This window comes from Bos indicus, chromosome 21 (genome assembly GCF_029378745.1).
Source record: "Bos indicus isolate NIAB-ARS_2022 breed Sahiwal x Tharparkar chromosome 21, NIAB-ARS_B.indTharparkar_mat_pri_1.0, whole genome shotgun sequence".
Taxonomy (NCBI): domain Eukaryota; kingdom Metazoa; phylum Chordata; class Mammalia; order Artiodactyla; family Bovidae; genus Bos; species Bos indicus.
The window spans coordinates 45,320,832-45,344,610 of NC_091780.1; the positions used below are offsets into that span (position 1 = coordinate 45,320,832).

The following is a 23,779-nucleotide window of genomic DNA, read 5'->3' on the forward strand; positions in this document are numbered from 1 at the left end:
CAAATCATGAATGGAAAATAAAATGGCAATACAAACATCAACAGTTTTTCCTTTACATTAGCTGCTTTTCCAATATAATTTCCTTTTGACCCCACTTTTTGTCATTAAGGCTTCCAAAACTACAAAATTCACCTAATTCAAATCCTGAATTAAAGAAAGCTTTATGTCTTGTATTAAGGTCAGAATTTGGTCAATAACCTTGTTATGTTATGGGTCATTAAGACAACCTGAAGGTTAAAAGAATGAATATATGTTACACAGTCTATCTTAGATCATCCATCTTTAGTGGTGGTACTTGTCAATAGAAAATCTTTGGATGTTTTATAAATGGATATACCCCTCTCCCTTCCCTTTTATGAAACTGACTAAATCATCCAAGATGACAATGAAGACCACATTGCTAAAATGGCCTTGATAAGGGAGCTAGAGTGATTAGCACTCAAGCAAGAGAATATATTTTGCTTGAACTTTGACTGCAAAATCAAAAGACAACTGAACTGACTACATCCTCATGACTATCCTATTGCTCCATCGACCAGGCATAAAGGAAATTAGCTCAAAGTATCTAAGGCCAACCACGCTACCTGAATGGAGGAATGTCCCATTTTTTTTCCTACTAAGATTATGCTATCAAGATGGCTCGAAACTATTTCTTATCGTGTATTTCTACATAATACACTAAAGTTTATTTAATGGTCCGATCTCATAGGTGGCAAAATTCACAGAGAATTTTATTCAGGAAGTCAAATCAACCTGTTAATATAAATGCTTAACAATTCCTTGGATTGAGGTAAATCCTAAATAAAACAATGAACACTCTACTCTGTATTGAAAATAAAATAAGATTTCCCCAAGAATTATTCTTACATTAATATGTACCATACAGACTCTAGATACTTAACTGTACAGAAATTAAAGAGCAAAATTTCTAGTTCAAACTAGCAAAATTTAAAAATTAAATGTTCCTTAACTCTGATCTAAAAATTGTCAGAATGAAATGAAATCAGTAATAATACTTTTAACTTAAAGTATTAATAACAACAACTGAAGTATTTTCTCGGATGGGGACAAAAACTCAGTGCTATTCAGTAAATTTCCTGGAATTACACATACTGGTCAATGAAATTTGTAAGATTCCTAAATCACAGGAGAAATCTAGAGGAATAAAAAACAAGATAGGTTGGCAGGGTGGGGGTTGCAGCATTTTTAAGGTCATCAGAAACAGGATATATTAAAACAAAGCTTCTGTAAAACAACTGATAATGTGTTGCTAGCATATGACTCAAAAACCAAGTAACTTGAACGACCATGTTTTATAACTGTAAAAGCCAAGTTAATTTAAAATTTAATCACAAGTTTATTTCACTACAAAGCTACTATCAGCCAGCAATAATATTGAATTCTGACCTTTGGTGTCAGCATCAGTTATTTGCTCTTTGGCTACTTCCTCTTCTTCTTCAGCTATCGCCTGGAAGATGGCAGTCAGGAAGAAAAAAAGCAATTCACATAGTGGGCCTTCACTGTCATTTCCTACAAGAGCTTCCTCTAACACTTCTGTGAATAAAATGTTTAAAATGAATTTAAAGTTCTGGTCACATACTGGAAAAACAACTCCATTGGAACAATAAACATTTTAATCAACAATAGCCTGTGTAACTATTTTCTTAAGTGCCCATCAGGTAAAGCCAAGTATCACAAAGTAATTTTTAGTAATTACAACAAAATCATAAGCCAAAAATCACTGCATTCAAAGAAAGCCAAATTAGCCTCAGTTGATACAATATTTCACCTAAATTTAAACCTGAGATGCAAATTAGTCATATATTAAAAATTATAATCTTACTCTAATTTGAGTAATGACACCAAAGATGTTATTGTTGTCCCAGTGTTCTCAAGAGCTATATGGGACATGACTGTTTACCAAACAGTACACATAAGAGGTAATCATCAGCATTAGCTGTAATCCTAATATTGTGTTCAGGTCATAAATAATTCTCATCTAATTCACCTACCCTAAATGTCTTACCTCAACCAGCGTTGTTTAGACCTTCTTGATCTGTAAGGCACAGTGATTCATGCCTCACCTAGCTCATAAAGAAAAACTAAGGGACTGTGAAAGCCCTCCTGAAGAATACAGTCGATAAAATAAGAGTGGCATTAAAATTCTTTTAGAATTTTTATCTGGATCTAAAGAAGATTATTTTTCTATTGGTTAGCTAAAAATCTAAAATGGGATCTAAAGCCCTTCTCATACTAATTTAGCTCTTATGATGTACATACAAAGTAACAGTATGTAAGTGCAGAGGAGAAGCAATGGTAAGTTAAAGTTAGGCAGTAACTTGTCTTCAAATATGGCTGTCAATCCCTCCCTTCCCTGCACTTACATACCATGCCACCCTCAAGAAATGAGGTCTATTCCTTCACCCCCTTGAATCCCAGGAGGCCTAACTAATGGAATACAGCAGAAGCAAGGCTTGGCAGTTCTAGGCCTGGCCTTTAAGAAAAGTGATAGCTTCTGTTTCCAGCCCCTTGGAGCACTCGCTGCCACATAAGAAGTGCAGGCTACTCTGACAAAGCAGGACACCATGTGGAGGAACACCGGGGTACCAGGCATGTGTGTGAAGAAGCCACCTTGAACACTGAGCCAGGTGAGCCTTGAGGTGACTCCAGTCCCAGCCACTGTGACTGTAATCACATGAAGGACCCCAAGAGAGGACTGGATAGCTGGGTCCAGTGACTCTACAGAACTTTGAGAGAGAATAATTCGTTCTTTTAAACCACTAATTTTAGGGTGAACTATCACATAGCAATAGCACTTGCCTAGGGTCACTCCCTCAGGAAACTCATCTTGAAGATCAAAAAGCTCCCCAAATGCATTAAGGAACTCCAAAACCATCAGAGCATCACCAAAGATTTCAGGAGGTAGTCTAGTTTTCACTGGAGTTGGTTCTGGAAGTTCCTGCAAGATTCAACAATTTATATAACTATTTGAACCAAGTACAGGAAATTGTACAAAGACAGATATGATATATTCTTTACCTAAGAACTATTTCACATTTCTCAACCCTGGATGTTCATTATAATCACTTTTAGAACTTTAAAAATTATAGATGCGGTGGCTTTAATTCAACCTTATACCTTATACTAAATCACAGTCTCTAAATTACTTACTAAATCATTTTTTCTTTCATTCAACTAACAGCATAATTTAGGTTGAGCTGTACTTCTGACTACATTTCCTAGTTACGAGTGACTCCTAACCTAGATTCTGAGGCCAAGGCATTAGCCATATCAGTATGATCTCTAATGTGGTATTTTCCTTAGGATATGGAACAAAATTAATCTACCATCTATTGTCTTAGAAATGGTTCCATATAAAATGAGATGAATGAGTTTGGTATAGATACTTTGGTTATTTCTGGAGACAGGCAGAATCTTTGTCCAGTAACCACATTAAATGTTTGCCTGGCTCCAGTGGTTACTGGACTACCAAGGATAGCACAGATGACCAACTATTTCCACAGGATAAGAATCATTATCAAAGCTTGTTATAAAATACTAACAATGCTCTCCTAGAACTCTAAATATACATATTTGCCTAATTGGCTATCTCCTCTGTTACACAGGTGTGTGAAACATCACATAACGTGCTTATACCTTAAGGTCATCACATTCCATATCTTCTCTGGGTTTACTCCACTGTTTTAAGTATTCCATATACTTTTTCTTTTCTTCACGCAACTTCTCTCTTTCCTAAAATGAAAGGTCAATAAAAATTCTTATAAGATATTTATAAGGCAGCATCGGCATCACCTCGGAACTAGTAGGAAACACAAATACTTGCACCCTACCTAGATCTCTTGGACTAGGAACTCCAGGGTTGGGACCCAGCAACTGATGTTTTACTAAGCTCTTTTGGGGATTCTGCTGTACATAAAAGGGTTAAAACCACTGATCAAAACAATGCCTGTCTGATACAACTGCTACAAAGATGAAAGACGTTTGACACATAGCAACTCATGGGTAAATATTAATTCAATCTGACCTTGTCTATAGCAGTGCTTTCTCCACTTTAAATTAATGAGATCTCAAGTGAAGAGATAAGAAATTATTAGAGTACCTAACATAACTACCCCCCCCTTATATTTGTAATACATTAGTTTTCAAGATTCATTTAAAAATTAACTGCCTAGAGACACACAGAGGGGACAGTAAGTAAAAGCAATATTAGAGTACAATTGGTGAACTTTTTGCTCAGTTGGTCTTTTGACAACTTTTCTTCTTGGTTCTGGTATTTGAAACTGCAGGATAAATACTGACCCTAAAAAGTCTCTGATAAAGCAGAATGTAAACAAAATATTTTGTTATAATTATTTCCAATAAATATGTTAACTATGTAATAATATATATGTTTAATGCATGTTAATATTCTTTGAGATTTATTAACACTGAAAGTAAACAGATGTACACTTCTCAAGTTTAACAGAAAACACCTAGATAGTTACAGAACTTAACTGTGCTTTGAGTGGCCTGCTGAAATAAGCCCTCCCTCCACCCAAATAATTCTTGTAGGGTGTAATAAGATGGGTATTTTCATTCACTGTTGCTAAGAGTATACATAAGTACAACACATTTGACAAACAAATACCTATGTTCACTAGGTACAGAAAGTTTTTAACATGTTCTTACCCATTGACCTAGTATTTCAATTCTACAAATTAATCCAGAGACACAATCCAAAAACAGGAAAGACTTTTGTTCATAAATTTGAACAAAGTATCCTTGTTTATGAGCAAAAATTTGTAAAGTGCTTACCTGTATCTATTTGATTAAATACTACATGCAGTCACTAAAAATTTCACATTACTTAGTTTATTTAGTAGCAGGACAGAATGTTTATAATAATGTTAAAATATATATATACAAAATTATAAATGCTGGATCTTATTCTTTAAGCGCCACAATAAAGTTAGAAATAAATTAATCAAAGCAATAATGCTATCTCTAAATATTACCATTTAGATTACAAGTGGTTTTTTTTTTTTTCCTTGTATTCTACACTTTCTGGAGTGAACACATATCAGACACTCCCTACTTCCACGCAAGGGCCTATCTGAAATAATTCAAGAAACACATGCAATTTAAATGAACATAATATATAACATGATCATCTAGGGTACTTGTGGTGGCTTAGTCAATAAGTCATGTCCCACTCTTGCAACCCTATGGGGTGTAGACCACTAGGCTCCTCTGTCCATGGGATTCTCCAGGTAAGAATACTGGAGTGGGTTGCCATGTCCTTCTCCAAGGGTGCTTGTGAACATCCAGAAAACCAATGACAACGATGGACTTCAGAAGAAACCAGCTATGGAATTCTCTAAGAAATATCTACCGCTGAAGATGATAATAAAAGATTTGCTGAAACAAAGATAATTTATTCTTCAAGGAAAATAACAACACTACACTAATTCTTATCGCTCATACATTTTATTGTATTTTTCTAACAATGTAGTTTTACTTCTGAAAGTTTTATTTCCCTAAATATGAAGTCTAAACAATGAAGAAAAGCAACGTTAGAATTGTACTTCGGAAGAGGCTCTGAGACGTAAAGTCACTCATATATGTTGAACCTTAAATCATTCATTAAATTTTCCAAGGAAAATGGAGATATCCCAATACCATTTATCAGTGCTCTATGCACAACTATAAATGTAAATGAAAGTGATAAAAGTATTTTTAAATTAACCATGAACTTAAATATATAAAGTGTTGAATACTATTTACTATTTGTGGAGAGTATAACTAATATACTTGGATATACCTTTTCTCTTTCTATTTTAAGCCTCTCTTTTTCTTCTTTCTTCTTCAGTCTCTCTTTTTCAACAATTTTCTTCAATTCTTCCTTCTTTTTTTCTTTATCCTCCTTTTCTTTTTTCTTTGCCTCTAGGGCATCTGCTTTTTCTCTTTTTAATTTAGCCTTTTCAAAAGCTGTGGAGAAGATCAGACTTAGAATTGTACACAGATAGAAAATACCACACTTTTTAAATGTAACAAAAGAACCTCAGAAATATTTTAAGGTTTAAATGAGATCAAGAGACACTCACAGAGGGAGTCAGCTGGTGATTAAAATGGGAAGAGCAAGTCCTCTCTGTTTAAGACAAACTACTGCCATAGGACAAACACAAACCTGCCTTTGAAAGACTTGCGTGTGGCCCTAAGACCAGCAGCAAGGTACCACCTTGTTGGAAATGCAGAATCTTTTCTCCCACCCAGGCCTACTAATTTAGAATCTTCATTTTAGTAAGATTCCCAAATGATTCATGTATATAGTCACATTTGGGAAACAATGTTTTATAAGGCTGTAGGAATCAAACAAAAATGGCTAGAAACTGCCAACTTGTGCTTAATCTAGCATTAGGTCAGTTTAATAGAGGATATGTTATACCTTGAAATGTTGTTTTAAGAGATAAACAGAGGTCTCATTTATCAAAGAAATTAATAGTTATATGAGGGAAAAAACTAATCTTAAGAAAGACAAAACCAGAAATAAGCCATTTTAGAAACATCCCCTACCTAGGCACAGAGAAATACACTTTCCTGTAACTAAACAGTTTTTGGAGACAAAAAAAGGTATTAAGAGGGCTGACAACAAATGAAGGTGAAGGAATTGGAGACATTTATTAAGCCTCTTCTGTTTGCCAAAATCTTTGGTATATTCTTTACATTAAAACTCACCCAGTGATTTCATTTCTTCTTGTTTTAAAAGTTTGTCTCTTTCTTTAGTAGTTTTGTTCCTATAGCCTGCAATAGTCTGTTTACTGGCAATGCTGTCCTCCTAAAAAAAATAAAAACAAAACACACACATAAAAACCAAGAAAGTAAAGTTGTAACCACAACTTTTACAAACTGGTCTACTTTTTCCTTACACTTAAAAAACGAAAAAATGTAAAGCCCTCATCAATTATACTTTCTTTATACTAAGGTTTTATTCTAAAATATAATTGAACTTTTAGTAACTCTAATCATAGTAACATATAGAATATAAGTTAATTCTATAGTTCTACAAATTAGTACAAAAACCTCCCAGAAAAAAAAACCAATAATACATAAGAGGAGCCTTAAAAATATGCATTAGAAAAACAAACAAAAATATTCCAGGGTACTTAAACTAGCTGGTGTAGACATCAAATAAGAAAGAGGCAGAGTAAACACATGTCAGAGACATTTTTGTAGTCTATCATGCTTTACATTTTAGTAACTGCTTACATTTCAGTACGAAACCCCTGTGGCATGAGACTCATGTCTAACTCACACCTGAAACTTCTACAAGCCTCACTGCTAAGCAGTTGTCAAAATACACTACACCCTGTTCTTGTGTGAAGGAAAGTGTTCCTTCCTACAGGGTCCAGGGGTGAAGCGAGCCAAACCCTACTCGTAATTTTGGTTAGTTTTATTAAGAACTACTGTGCACTTTTTATCTATTCTCTATTTACCTGACTAACAGATATTCGTTTGGGAGGTCTCCCTCTTCTTCTGTTAGCTGGACTGAAGATAAATGTGGGTGGATCATCAGGGAAGAAGTAAGAAAAATCTTGTTCTGCTATTTTATATGTTGAAAGAGATGATGCCTTCATTAAAAAAAAAAAAAAAAAAGACGACACAGGGTATAATAACACATTAGTAAATCATATGTATATAAGCTTTAACATGTCATATGATTACTGTTAAAAACCAGGTCAAAAGCATTAGAATTTTATGTGTATTGTGTAGTAACATACATTTTATTTCTTGATCCTTTTAAAAATTACATAATTAATCAGCTTTACCAGGAAGAAATCCACAATTCAAAGGATTCCTTCACCATAAAATATTTAAGAATGCTTCAACAGTTTCCTGAATTCTAAAACTATCTCAAAATTTCACTTATACAATAATCTTTTTTGTTTGCTTTTGACTAATTTTGTATGAGGCTTTCTAGTAAATAAATAATCCATATATTAAATATTAAAAAATCCACTATATTAAATCAATAAATTTTTCTTAGCCTAACTGCTGAACATTTAGACTTCCCCCTTCAGTTTGAAATGATAACTTAAATACTTTATGTATCAAATTTTAAAGCTGGTCTGGATAAAAGCAGAAATACTGATAAATTTCTATAAAGTTTCAACTCAAAATTTAAGTTCATAGAAGTCAACCTCATTTTTACTGTAAGTTGTGTGGTTCCTGGATATCTGCTAAAATCAAGAGTTTCTTTCCTTCTACTTTCATCCATGTCCAACTCTAAACTTCTTATTTTCGATTAGCAATTCTGAAGATAAGTTTTGGTCTAACAGCAAAGATTATCTTCTTTCTTCCTCTCCAAAAAAAATGCTATTTACAGAAATACAGAAAATGTGATGATATAAAATTTTAAGTTATTAATAAAATAGGATTGCTTATACTGGGAATTCAATTTACTATAATAATATTTTTACTTTTGGTAGAACATAGCTTTTAATACCTAACACAGTAAATGAATAATTCATTAAGATTTCACATTAAATTCCATTAAGATGGCTGTCTACTGTCCCACTTAAATAACCTGTGATATTCCACACGCAGTGTGGGAGACTGGGTTCCATCCCTAGGTTGGGAAGATCCCCTGGAGAAGGGAATGGCTATCCACTCCAATATTCTGGCCTGGAGAATTCCATGGACTGTATAGTCCATGTGGTTGCAAACAGTCAGACATGACTCAGCAACTTTCACTTTATAGACAACAGTACTTTAAGTATAAGTGGATGGCTTCTTCTGAAACACATACCCAAAAAGGATCAAATAGGCTTTACTATATTAACTGCCAAGGTATCCTTATTCACACACACAACACACACAATAAAAAAAAATCCCACATCTTTGTGTTCTTGCAGGTATTCCTAACAACAGTCTACTACATTCACCATACTGGGTATCAAACTTAGTTGTTTTAAGGGTGTGTGTGTGTGTGTGTGTGTGTGTACTAGAATATCTACTAACTGTGTATCAAACTTGGTTGTTTTAAGGGGGGGGAGTGTGTGTGTGTGTATAAGTATACTAGAATAGCCACTAACCATCTTTCATTATACTCCTAAGAGAAAAATATTCACTAAAACCTTAATTTTTATTTACTTATTAAGTAAAGTTGAACTTTTCAAACTTACTGACTTTATTTTCCTGGGTGAAAACTTATGTCTGTCACCATTTTTTCCTTATTTGGGCTATTTTTATTCGCTGATGTGGAAGAAATCTTATAAAATTAGGTGAACTGGCCAACTGGCTATTTATGATACACATAAGCAGCTATATTCATTGACTGTCTATCAAATGTTAGGTACTGTTCTAGCCATTTATCACAAGTGTCTAAATCATCAACTTTTTTAAGCATCATTTTACATGACTACCTGTTCAATACTATAGACAGAAGAATGCTTAAATCATGTTCTCTTATCAAGACAAATACTTTAAAAATTCTTTCAGATGATTTTACCTTACATGTTTTCAAGTTTTATACTTCATCCACTATAAATTTTGATCATGTCTATTTTTCTAATGGAGTTCTCATATTTTATAATTGATTTGAGCTCCTCAATGTATTCACTGAAAGTATCTTTCCTCTAGCACTTGCCCTTTAAATCTGTTCATGACATTTTTAATCCTACATAAGTTCATACTGTCAAATCAATCTCATCCTTGGTATTTCTTTTATATTGCTCCACCTAAGTACTTTAGCATAAATAACATTAAGATTTATTTTATGTCCTTTTTATTTTTTGAGTTAGACCCAACATTTTCCAAATAGAGCCAACTATTTTCCAAGTAGACCCAACTATTTTCCAAGTAGTTCCAACTATTTTCCAAGTAGTTAACCAAGTGTCCCAGTTCTATTTATCTTTGTCTCTAGACATGTGAAATACTACTCTTCACATAAACCAAATACCCTTTTCCTTCGTATCTTTTCTTTTGATGTAATATATACATATGATGAAATACACAAATCTTAGGCATACAGTAGCTGACTTTCGATACATGCATACATTTCTCTAATCCATTCTATTGTTTTACTTAATGTCTCTCTCCCAATATAAGTATTTCTCATTTAAAAAAATTAGTTTCAGTTTTATCATTTAACTTTTTACTGGAGTGTACAATATGAGGTTCCTAAACTTGGTTTTTTCCCTCTAAATAGTTATTAATGAAATATAATCTATCTGCTTAGTATTGGTCTCTGAGATTCTTTTTATTATATATATTATCTTCTTACCTAGTAGGATCTATTTTAGCATTGTTCTTTGAATCTGTTTTTCTGAGCCAGCATTACTATTAGAAAACTCTAGTTGCCCTATCCATTCACCTTTTTTTTTTTGGCCATGCAGCTTGTGGGATCTTAGTTCCCTGACCAGGGATCGAACCTGAGCTCCCTGTAGTGGAAATGCAGAGTTCTAACCACTGTACTGCCAGGGAATTTCCCCCATAGTCTTCCATTTACTCTCATCTATCGTGGTTGACCTTTTTATACAAGGAGAACCGTAGAAGTAACTGAGGCCTCTAGCATTTCTAGCAATTGCATAAAAACTGTATTTAATCCAATGAATACAAAGAAACTAAAAACTGGCTCCAGGTAGAGAGAGCTATTTTCAAGCAACTTTGGAGTAACATTTCTGCAATGTTACAACCTTATAACACTACTCATTTTTATCTTTCTTCCTTCTTTTCAACAAATAATATCACTGTTCTAACTACCTTAATTTTAATGACTCCATCTTGTGGTTCACAGTGTTGCTTCAGAAAAAGCTTTAGTTTATCACGAGAAAATAGGTGTTTTCTCCGGCTATAAGGAAAAGGAGGAGAAAGAAGAAAGTGTTAATATCCAAGAATTCAATCTGAGCTCCATAATCTCTTTAGATCCATAATTCAGTTTCAAACCTAGGAAAAGAACATTTCATTTTCCAATAGTATTTATAAGTTACAAGAAACTTATACAGAAGTATTTACGTTACTACTTCATTAAACAAAAAAGATGGAGAGAATATATATATATTTATATGTAAAGAAGTATTTATGTAGAATGTTATAAGATCTACTTGAGTGGATCTACCATAAAAGTCTATTACAAAAACAGTATATGCATTTGTTGCTTAGGAACCACTTAGAAATCAAATAAACCTCAAAGAAAATATACTACACAGAGTAAACCAAATTTTATAAAATTAGATGATCATCCCTATAAGTATTACCATTAAAATTCTTAACATAATCAAAATTCACAGACTACCATGTATCACATAGTGCTACATAAATCAACATTCAAATGGATATTGTGAACAGAAGTGAACATGGGTTTTATCAAATTGTAAAATATTTTGTATTTAAACTTCATATGTAAGCCAGCAAATTCATGAGATTAAAATTAAAGAGTTAGAATGATTAAAGCTTTAAAAATACACTATTTTTCATTTTCCTTAGGCCCCAATTAAAAAACAGCAACCACAATAGTACCATCACCACACACAGAAGACAAAAAAATAAACATAACAAGTATTTCTAGAAAGGTTCTGGAAAGAAAGCAAATATTTCAATTGAATTTAATGTACTCCTTTTAAGAAAAAGCTAAGTTAAAAATTTCTATGAGTAAACAAACAATATAGGAGTTCTTAAGTAGTGGCCCTCCTCAAAATATGTATTTTTTCCTAAACTATAGGAAGGACTACATGAAAAAAAAGGTCTGAAAAAGGAGCCCAGCACCATACACTAGCTGAGAGTAATTTTCTTTTGACTGTTAACTAAATATACTAGTCCTCAAGAAATGTATTGCTCTACATGGCACCTATTAGCCATATGTTTTTTAAATAAATAAAATTAAAATAAAAACTTCAGTTCTGCACTGTTACTAGCCACACTTCCACCATACTAGACAGTACACATATAACCTTTCTATTACTGAAGGAAGTCCTCCTTGTCAGAGCTACTCTATCATAGTAAGGCTACCTTAGAGGAATATTACTATCTCTTTTATTATAGGAGTAGTATTATCATTTGATGCTAACAAAGAGCTGCAAGTCAATTAAATCTTCTATTATCAAGCATAACTTTCCCATCTTATAATCTCTGGTTCACCAATTAAGAAGAAAATGAGTTAATAAGACTAACCAAGATCTAGCAGAATTATATTCAAAGTATAAGTCAAAAATTAAATAGAAAAGTGAAAAATATTAAACAGGGGGTTACATTATATAAAAAACATATTTTGACCTAATTTTTAAGATTTCTTTCCTTCTACTAACCCTGGGGTTCTTCATTTCTTCCTTTTCTAGTTGCTTTAGGTGTAGAGTTAGATTATTTATTTGACTTTTTTCTTGTTTCTTGAGGTATGCCTGTATTGCTATGAACTTTCCCCTTAGGACTGCTTTTACAGTGTCCCACAGGTTTTGGGTTGTTGTGTTTTCATTTCCATTCGTTTCTATGCAAATTTTTATTTCTTTTTTGATTTCTTCTGTGATTTGTTGGTTATTCAGCAGCATGTTGTTCAGCTTCCATATGTTGGAATTTTTAATAGCTTTTCTCCTGTAATTGAGATCTAATCTTACTGCATTGTAGTCAGAAAAGATGCTTGGAATGATTTCAATTTTACTGAATTTACCAAGGCTAGATTTATGGCCCAGGATGTGATCTATTCTGGAGAAGGTTCCGTGTGCGCTTGAGAAAAAGCTGAAATTCATTGTTTGGGGATGAAATATCCTATAGATATCAATTAGGTCTAACTGGTCTATTGTATCGTTTAAAGTTTGTGTTTCCTTGTTAATTTTCTGTTTAGTTGATCTATCCATAGGTGTGAGTGGGGTATTAAAGTCTCCCACTATTATTGTGTTATCGTTAATTTCTCCTTTCATACTTGTTAGCATTTGTCTTACATATTGCGGTGCTCCTATGTTGGGTGCATATATATTTATAATTGTTATATCTTCTTCTTGGATTGATCCTTTGATCATTATGTAGTGACCTTGTCTCTTTTCACAGCCTTTGTTTTAAAGTCTATTTTATCTGATATGAGTATTGCTATTCCTGCTTTCTTTTGGTCCCTATTTGCATGGAAAATCTTTTTCCAGCCCTTCACTTTCAATCTGTATGTGTCCCCTGTTTTGAGGTGGGTCTCTTGTAGACAACATATGTAGGGGTCTTGTGTTTTTGTATCCATTCAGCCAGTCTTTGTCTTTTGGTTGAGGCATTCAACCGATTTACGTTTAAGGTAATTATTGATAAGTATGATTCCGTTGCCATTAAGCTAACACCTATCCTACTCAAACTCTTCCAGAAAATTGCAAAGGAAGGTAAACTTCCAAACTCATTCTATGAGACCACCATCACCCTAATACCAAAACCTGACAAAGATGCCACAAAAAAAGAAAACTACAGGCCAATATCACTGATGAACATAGATGCAAAAATCCTTAACAAAATTCTAGCAATCAGAATCCAACAACACATTAAAAAGATCATACACCATGACCAAGTGGGCTTTATCCCAGGGATGCAAGGATTCTTCAATATCTGCATATCAATCAATGTAATACACCACATTAACAAACTGAAAAATAAAAACCATATGATTATCTCAATAGATGCAGAGAAAGCCTTTCACAAAATTCAACATCCATTTATGATAAAAACTCTCCAGAAAGCAGGAATAGAAGGAACATACCTCAACATAATAAAAGCTATATATGACAAACCCACAGCAAACATTATCCTCAATGGTGAAAAACTGAAAGCATTTCCTCTAAAGTCAGGAACAAGACAAGGGTGCCCACTTTCACCATTACTATTCAACATAGTTTTGGAAGTTTTGGCCACAGCAGTCAGAGCAGAAAAAGATATAAAAGGAATCCAAATGGGAAAAGAAGAAGTAAAACTCTCACTGTTCGCAGATGACATGATCCTCTACATAGAAAACCCTAAAGACTCCACCAGAAAATTACTAGAACTAACCAATGAATATAGTAAAGTTGCAGGATATAAAATCAACACACAGAAATCCCTTGCATTCCTATACACTAATAATGAGAAAATAGAAAGATAAATTAAGGAAACAATTCCATTCACCATTGCAACGAAAAGAATAAAATACTTAGGAATATATCTACCTAAAGAAACTAAAGACCTATATATAGAAAACTATAAAACACTGGTGAAAGAAATCAAAGAGGACACTAATAGATGGAGAAATATACCATGTTCATGGATTGGAAGACTCAATATAGTGAAAATGAGTATACTACCCAAAGCAATTTATAGATTCAATGCAATCCCTATCAAGCTACCAACGGTATTCTTCACAGAGCTAGAACAAATAATTCCACAATTTGTATGGAAATACAAAAAACCTCCAATAGCCAAAGCTATCGAAAGAAGAATGGAACTGGAGGAATCAACCTGCCTGACTTCAGGCTCTACTACAAAGCCACAGTCATCAAGACAGTATGGTACTGGCACAAAGACAGAAATATAGATCAATGGAACAAAATAGAAAGCCCAGAGATAAATCCACACACATATGGACACCTTACCTTTGACAAAGGAGGCAAGAATATACAATGGATTAAAAACAATCTCTTTAACAAGTGGTGCTGGGAAAACTGGTCAACCACTTGTAAAAGAATGAAAGTAGAGCACTTTCTAACACCATACACAAAAATAAACTCAAAATGGATTAAAGATCTAGAAGTAAGACCAGTAACCATAAAACTCCTAGAGGAGAACATAGGCAAAACACTCTCCAACATACATCACAGCAGGATCCTCTATGACCCACCTACCAGAATATTGGAAATAAAAGCAAAAAAAAAAAAAAAAAACATTTGAATCAGTTCTAATGAGGTGGATGAAACTGGAGCCTATTATACAGAGTGAAGTAAGCCAGAAAGAAAAACACCAATACAGTATACTAACGCATATATATGGAATTTAAAAAGATGGTAACAATAACCCTGTATACAAGATAGCAAAAGAGACATTGATGTATAGAACAGTCTTTTGGACTCTGTGGGAGAGGAAGAGGGTGGGATGATTTGGGAGAATGGCATTGAAATATGTTTAATATCATATATGAAATGAGTCGCCAGTCCAGGTTTGATGCACGATACTGGATGCTTGGGGCTGGTGCACTGGGACGACCCAGAGGGATGATACGGGGAGGGAGGAAGGAGGAGGGTTCAGGATGGGGAACACATGTATACCTGTGGCAGATTCATTTTGATATATGGCAAAACCAATACAATATTGTAAAGTTAAATTAAAAAAAAAAAAAGAAAACAGAAAATAAAAAAAAAACACATATTCTGAGCTAAAAGCAAAAAAAGGAAGAAACTCAGTAATGAATAAGGAAAATACTGGTCACCTCAACTATACTATTCATTAGCCCATAAACTGAACAATATAATTATTCTACTTTAAACCAGCATAGAGAAGATACAGAATTTTACCTGATTTGTGTTGCCTTAACAATAGCACACTCATACAATTCTTTTTTAGTGGGTTGCACCTTGTATTTGAATAATAAGGGATCGATTGCATCTTTTTTCTTTCTAAAAAAAGCAAAGATATGAATAAGTTAATAATTTGTTTGGAAACAAGATATTTTAAATGAAATCTAGTTTTGAAAAACATACTATAACAGAATTTAATGCATTTAACTTTTAATTATGATTGTATGTTACTGATATGCCTCACTATTTTATTAGCCAAAATAGTACAAAGCGCTATTTTGTTAGATAGGTACTTTAATTGCTCATTCAATAAGTTTTCCTGAGTGAAGAAATTAACTACAGATAAATAAGCAGAATACCCAGTTTAGGTTAGATAAATTTATAAACAAACAAATAGCTCTCGATTTACTTCTTCTTGGATTTACTTTCTTCTTCATAGACATTGGATTTACTTTATTCTTCATAGCTATGTAATCCAAGAGCAAAAGTGGAGATAATATAGTTTACCTTGTTTCAAGAACTAGCAAAAAGCCTACACATTTAATTCCCACCCCCACCAATTTCTCATTTTTCCTGCCCTTTGAGGGTACATTCATTCATTCATCCATCCATCCATCCATTCACTAAATAGTTAAGAGCCAACCATGTGCCATATACTAATAAAGATTAAGGATTCAGTGGTGAGTAAAATAGAAATACAGTAAGGAGACAGACAAAATACACAACAGGGTAGGTGGTTAACTGCTATGAAGGGAATACAGTACACAGAGTGAAAGGTTCCTCTTTCATATAGGGTGATGGTCCCCAATAAATTGACCAGGTAGGTCTTCCAAAAAGTTGACATGTAAGCAGAAATCTGAAAAAAATGAGTGAGCAACTCATGAGAAAAATCTTGGGGATATGAGTTTTTAAAGTAAGAGAGAAAGACTGTGTTAAGGTCCTGACAGAGAAGCATGCATGGTTTGCACAAGAAGCAGAATAAATAGGGAGAAAAAAAAGAAGGTCCAGTCAGAGAGGTAAAAGCAGGGACCGATGATGGGGTCACCATGAAGGGCTTTAATTTTACTCTGAATAAAGACACCAGAGGATTCTGAATACTGGAGTGATGATGATTTAACTTAATACTTCTGAAGGATCATCTTGGCTGTGAACACGCGGATAGAGTGAAAACAGAGATATCAGTTAGAAAACTGCAATGCAATAGACTAAGTGGGAAAAAATGTTGGCAGGACAGAAGAAGACGGTAGTAGAGAGAAATGGGGTCGCTTTCACTTTTCACTTTCCTGCACTGGAGAAGGAAATGGCAACCCACTCCAGTGTTCTTGCCTGGAGAATCCCAGGGATGGGGGAGCCTGGTGGGCTGCCGTCTATGGGGTTGCACAGAGTTGGACAAGACTGAAGCGACTTAGTAGCAGCAGCAGCAGAGAGAAATGGTTAGATAAAAGAAAAGCTGCCTCTAGAATGCCAGTGTAAATGTAAAGGGGATATAAGTGGAGGTTATAGAGAAAAAAATGATATGAAAGGATGATAAAGAGAAGCAATGGGCAACGAAAGTAAGATACAAAGTGATACAAATATAGTACACACACTGCAGAGTCAATCTATCTGGATTTATATAACTTTCTCGGAGAACACTCAGCTGACCAAAACTGTCAATTGACTGAATTTCAGAGTTAGTTTCTTTACTATCTGCACTATAAAGTGAAACATAAAGCTCAGAAAGTTACAGTTTCTTTACTGCTGCCGCTAAGTCGCTTCAATGGTGTCCAACTCTATGCGACCCCATAGACAGCAGCCCACCAGGCTCCCCCGTCCCTGGGATTCTCCAGGCAAGAACACTGGAGTGGGTTGCCATTTCCTTCTCCAATGCATGAAAGTGAAAAGTGAAAGGGAAGTCGCTTAGTCGTGTCTGACCCTCAGCGACCCCATGGACTCCAGCCTTCCCAGCTCCTCCATCCATGGGATTTTCCAGGCAAGAGTGCTGGAGTGGGGTGCCATTGCCTTCTCCGAGTTTCTTTACTATATACACCATAAAGTGAAAAATAAAGTACAGAATGAATTTTTCCAAGTAAACAAAAGTGGAATGTATAAGTGTTAAGTGAATGAAGTGAGCTTCACTCGCTCTTCAATAGCTGACTAGAATTAACTAGGTAAATTTCAATTTTGCAAACTCTAACGTGTTGTTGAACCACATGGTCTAGATGCACAGTATATACATGTATGGCTAGAAAGAAGAAAAAGTTACTTCAGTGGGTTATCAGTACCCAATCTGACATACATACATACATAACATATACATTTGTTTATTTATTTAAGCTGTGTGTGGCTTGTGGGAACTTAGTTCCCCAACCAGGGATTGAACCTGGGCCCCTGGCAGTGTGTGGACAGCCAAAGAATTCGTACATTTTAAAAGTTGATAAAAATCGCTTACCCATTTTGAAAAGAACTGTTTTGTGTTTCTGAATCATCACTATCACTGATGACAATAGTTTCTCCATCTACACTGCTGACATGCCCATTAGCAAAACCATTCTGGTGTGACGGAGGAAGGACTTCCAAAATCCTACACTGTAATCTGAAAGAAAATGGGACATTTAAAAATGTAAGTCATTTGATATTTTATAATCAAACATTTCAGAGCAATCTATTTTGAACAAGTAAAAAGCAATTTTGCAGAAACTATGGCTGATTAATATAACCAATTTAGTACAAAAGAAAACCGTCAATTTAAGAAACAGCCAATTTAAGTAAAGGTTAGCTACAATTTAAAACAATACAAACTTATTTTAAAAGTCAGTTTATCAAGATTCCTAGCAATTTATCACTAAAGTTTAGAAAATCAATTATTGCATAATATCTCATTATACAGATTGGTATTATGAGAGTTTTTTTTTAAGCATTCAATATTTTAAATTCTGAAATTCTCCTGATCATAACCTTTATCATAGTAACATTTTGGCTTGCCTTACCTCTGCCTGCGGAATATGGATTTTATGGGCTGCAATTTCAGACTCACTCACCACAACTGAAATATTCCTCAATCTCATTTTTACTGTGCCAATTTTCAATTGATAAGTAATTTAAACTTGGTAAGCCCTAAAACTGAACATTATTCAGCAAAAAATAGGAATGAAATACTGATGCATGCTATAGTATGGATTAACCTTTAAAACATTATGGTAAATTAAGGAAAAAAGACTGAAAAGGTCATATAATATATGATCCCATTTATATGAAACATTCAGAACAGAGAAAGTAGATGAGTGGTTGCAAGGAACCTGAAGGTAAAGGGGAATAAGGGAAAAGGTCAAAGAGGAGCGTAATCGGCAGTGACTGCTAATGAGTACGGGCTTCTTTTGCGGAGAGTTAAAAATGTTCTAAAATTAGTTTGTAGTGATGGTTGTACAATTCTATGAATATACTAAAAGCCACTGAACTATATACTTTAAATGGGTGACTTTTATGGTATGTGAAATATATCTTAAGTTGCTAAAAAACAAAAGTCACAAGTAATAGCAAGGTATAGGTGGTGCAGAGAGTAAAGAATCTGCCTACAGTGCAGGAGACCTGGGTTTGATTCTTGGGTTGGGAAGATCTCCTGGAGAAGGAAATGGCAATCCACTCCAGTATTCTTGTCTGGAAAATCCCATGGACAGAGGAGCCTGGCGGGCTACAGTCCATGGGGTCGCAGAGTCGAACATGACTGAGTGACTAACACACACTAACTAAAAAAGAGAGGGCATTTCTGGAATTTTATCTATGGCACCTCTACAAGTCTCAGGCAATCCAAGGTATTAACTAACTAAGAATATATAAGGCATATATACACCTAAAAATGGGATAAACCCCTAGTCTCTGAGAAACAGTGGCTCAAAATTAGACAATCTACTCACTGTATCATTCATTTGGTTATCCCATACCATAAACAAGTTTTGATACATTGTGGGCATTCTTAAAGCTGCCTGCCCACTCAGCCCTCCTCTTCCAGGAACTTCATTCCCTCCATGCTGCTGCTGCTGCTGCTGCTGCTAAGTCGCTTCAGTCGTGTCCGACTCTGTGCGACCCCACAGACGGCAGCCTACCAGGCTCCTCTGTCCCTGGGATTCTCCAGACAAGAACACTGGAGTGGGTTGCCATTTCCTTCTCCAATGCATGAGAGTGAAAAGTGAAAGTGAAGTCGCTCAGTCATGTCCAATTCTTCACGACCCCATGGACTGCAGCCCAGCAGGCTCCTCCATCCATGGGATTTTCCAGGCAAGAGTACTGGACCTCTATTAATAGTAGAGCTGACATGCTTCCACAAGACCCTGGCCAGAGTCAGTTGCTACCCAGTGGGTATCTTTTTGCTGAGTCAATATATCTTTTCCAAGATTTAAACATTTGCAATCAAGAAAGTAAAAATCAGCTCCTCTCCCATCATGGAATCTGTACGATGTAAAATTCCAGGGCTGCCAGCAGCCATGTTTTCTGCCATGTGCAACAGGTGCAGTGAGTGCCATGAGAGAAGACAGGACAGACAGCAAGGGTTCTAGAGGCAATTCGTTCTCTTATTCCTGCTGCACCTAGCCCAATCTCGTTTACTTGTTTATAATCTTTCCTTTTATCCTATAAACTGATAATTTGGCATTTTGCCTACATTTTCAAAATAAAATGTTGTATTTATAGTCAAAACAGAAGCATACAATTCCAGAAAGACAAATAGTATATTTAGAGCTGATTCATTTTGGGAAGCTGATTGATTTTTCCAAGATAACTGAACTTATTTTCATTAGTGTACATTTTAGCATATGCTTGCTTATATTCTCCTTTAGGAGAACATTAAGTATCCCAACAAAATCTAATATTGCTATTTGTTGTTGTTTCATCACTAAATCATGTCCAACTCTTTTGTAACCCCATAGATTATACCCTACCAGGCTCTTCTGTCCATGAGATTTCCTAGGGAAGGATACTGGAGTGGGTTGGCAAAGGAAATCAAGACCATGGATTCTCTGCTAGGAATTTTGCACTGTACACAAATAGAGGAAAACAACTGGTTTCACAGAACCCTGAGGTTTAAGAATCAATAAAATAAAGACTATGTGGGTGAATACAAAACCCTCAAGCATTTCATCTTCCTCCCTCAATTCATTTCAAGCATCATATATGACTCCTTACTAATCTACTTCTAAAAAAGAATTGAGGAAAGACTCAATTTATTAAAACCAGAAGTAAAAGTTGGAAGAGATTATAAGAGAATACCATGCACTAACTATATGCTAACAAACCGGATAACCTAGATGAAATGGACAAGTTCTTAGAAACACATAAATTGACTTAAGAAGAAACAGAAAATCTAAATGGATCTATAACTATTACGAGGGCTGAATCAGTAATCAAAAGCATCCCAACAAAGAAATGTACAGGACCAGATGGTTTCACTGGTAGGTTCTACCAAACTTTTAAAGAATTAATATCAATTCTTCTCAAAATCTTCCAAAAGACTGAAAAGGAGAGAACAGTTCTTAATTCATTTCCTAAGGCCAGCATTACCCTCATGCACAAACCAGACAAAAGAACAAAAGAAACCTTAAAACTAAAAACCAAACGAAAACCAAACTAATTCAAAAATGGGCCAAGGATCTAAACAGACATTTCTCCAAAAAGGATACAAACAGTCAATAAGTACATGAAAAAATGCTCAGAATCATTAGTCATAAGGGAAATGAAAAATCAAAACTGCAATGAGATACCATTTCATACCCGTTAATATGGCTATTATTAAAAAAAGAAAGTATTGAGAAGGATAGAGAAACTGGAACTCTTGTACACTACTGGTAGGAATGTAAACTGATGCAGCTGCTATGGAAAACAATATGAAAGTTCCTAAAAAAATTAGTGAATTATCCTATGACCCAGAAATTCCCCTTCTATGTGCATGTATATATATACAGATATATACACCTATGTGTATATATATGTATACATATATATGTATGTATACATATATATATATATATACACACATACACACACCCCAAAGAACTGAAAATAGGAACTCAACAGATACTTATACACCAATGTTCATAATGACATTATTCACAATAGTCAAAAGGTAGAAACAACTCGAGTATCTATCAACAAATGAATAGATTAAAAAAAGTATATACACATACAATGGAATAGTATTCAGCCATAAAAAGGGATAAAATTCTGATACATATTATAACACAGATGAACCTTGAAAACATTATGCTCAGTGAAATAAGCCAAACACAAAAAACCAAATATTGTCTGACTTCACTTATTTAAGTATCTAGGCAAATTCGCAGAGACTTAAAGTAGAATAAAGGTTACCAGGGGCAGAAAGGAGGGAGAAATGGGGAGTTATTGCTTAATGGGTACAGAGTTTCTGTTTGGGATGATGAAAAAGTTCTTGAAATAGTAGTGATGGTTACACAACACTGTGAATGTACTTAATGCCACTTAGCTATACACTTAGAAATGATTACAACGGTAAAGTTTATGTTTATTTACCACAACTGAGAAAAAAAACTATTTTTTTGTCCCAACAGTAAAGCTGAAGAAGGCCCAATTACCAAGCCTACCAAGCAAATGGAAATGGTGTTAAAAGAACTGCAGGTCAACTTTCACCACTGGTTGATAGAAACAAAACAGTGTTTCTAAAGAGGAACATCTACAGGAAATTATGTAGTCTGATGGTTAAAAGGTTCTGTAATTTAGTGACATGAACTGCACAAAAATAAGCAATAATCAAATGGAACCAACTCTGAAGGGCCTAGGTATGACATTCAGGGATTATACGGCTCAGAGTTACAGGAGGTGATAAAGGAGGCTTTTCGTGAACCTGCAGCAAGCTTCTTCAGATTAGAAAAAGGGGTGGTTTTCATTTGGCAGAGTCCAGGTGCGTGTCCCTAAGTGGCCGGAGTGGTGGCCATCAGAGAAAAAATAAATGCATCTATGCTTGGCACAGGGACATTGGTGTGGTGCCTAAATGGTCTGACAGCCCACTGAAGGGAACAGTCCTGTAGGGCCCACAGAGCTAAAATAATTTAAGAACTAATTAATTTAAAACTAATAGAAAATTAACAGACAGAAATACAATTCCCTGGCAGAGAAATAAGGGAGAAGCAAATCAGCACAGCTTTATAGAGACATTGCTTCAGTTCAGTTCAGTTCTGTTGCTCAGTTGTGTCTGACTCTTTGAGACCCCATGAACTGCAGCAGGCCAGGCCTCCCTGTCCATCATCAACTCCTGGAGTTTACCCAAACTCATGTCCATTGAGTTGGTGATGCCATCCAACCATCTCATCCTCTGTCATCCCCTTCTCCTCCTGCCCCCAATCCCTCCCAGCATCAGGGTCTTTTCAAATGAGTCAGCTCTTTGCATGAGGTGGCCAAAGTATTGGAGTTTCAGCTTCAACATCAGTCCTTCCAATGAACACCCAGGACTGATCTCCTTTAGGATGGACTGGTTGGATCTCCTTGCAGTCCAAGGGACTCTCAAGAGTCTTCTCCAATGACTCCTGGAGAAACCATAGCCTTGACTAGACGGACCTTGGTTGGCAAAGTAATGTCTCTGCTTTTGAATATGCTATCTAGGTTGGTCGTAACTTTCCTTCCAAGGAGTAAGCGTCTTTTAATTTCATGGCTGCAGTCACCATCTGCAGTGATTTTGGAGCCTAAAAAAATAAAGTCTGACACTGTTTCCACCATTTCCCCATCTATTTGCCAAGAAGTGATGCGACTGGATGCCATGATCTTAGTTTTCTGAATGTTGAGCTTTAAGCCAACTTTTTTACTCTCCTCTTTCACCTTCATCAAGAGGCTCTTTAGTTCTTCTTCGCTTTCTGCCATAAGGTGGTGTCATCTGCATATCTGAGCTTATTGATATTTCTCCTGGCAATCTTGATTCCAGCTTGTGCTTCTTCCAGTCCAGCGTTTCTCATGATGTACTCTGCATACAAGTTAAATAAGCAGGGTGACAATATACAGCCTTGACGTACTCCTTTTCCTATTTGGAACCAGTCTGTTGTTCCATGTCTAGTTCTCACTTTTGCTTCCTAACCTGCATACAGGTTTCTCAAGAGGCAGGTCAGGTGGTCTGTATTCCCATCTCTTTCAGAATTTTCCAGTTTACTGTGATCCACACAAGTCGAAGGCTTTGGCAAAGTCAATAAAGCAGAAATAGATTTTCTGGAACTCTCTTGCTTTTTGATGATCTAGCAGATGTTGGCAATTTGATCTCTGGTTCCTTTGCCTTTTCTAAAACCAGCTTG

General features: G+C 35.1%; 1 protein-coding gene across 2 annotated transcripts in view; it reads right to left on the minus strand.

The window, feature by feature from the left end:
- Positions 1-23,779, minus strand: part of BAZ1A (bromodomain adjacent to zinc finger domain 1A) — an 86,785-nt gene that overhangs the window by 31,184 nt on the left and 31,822 nt on the right. For both annotated transcript variants that reach the window (XM_019983690.2, XM_019983689.2), the window contains exons 3-11: positions 17,932-18,075; positions 15,498-15,599; positions 10,762-10,849; positions 7,494-7,628; positions 6,736-6,835; positions 5,822-5,988; positions 3,658-3,753; positions 2,821-2,959; positions 1,408-1,554 (exon numbers count right to left, since the gene is read on the minus strand). In XM_019983690.2, coding sequence (XP_019839249.2) covers positions 1,408-1,554; positions 2,821-2,959; positions 3,658-3,753; positions 5,822-5,988; positions 6,736-6,835; positions 7,494-7,628; positions 10,762-10,849; positions 15,498-15,599; positions 17,932-18,075 — 1,118 coding nt within the window. The remainder of the gene's footprint in view (positions 1-1,407; positions 1,555-2,820; positions 2,960-3,657; positions 3,754-5,821; positions 5,989-6,735; positions 6,836-7,493; positions 7,629-10,761; positions 10,850-15,497; positions 15,600-17,931; positions 18,076-23,779) is intronic.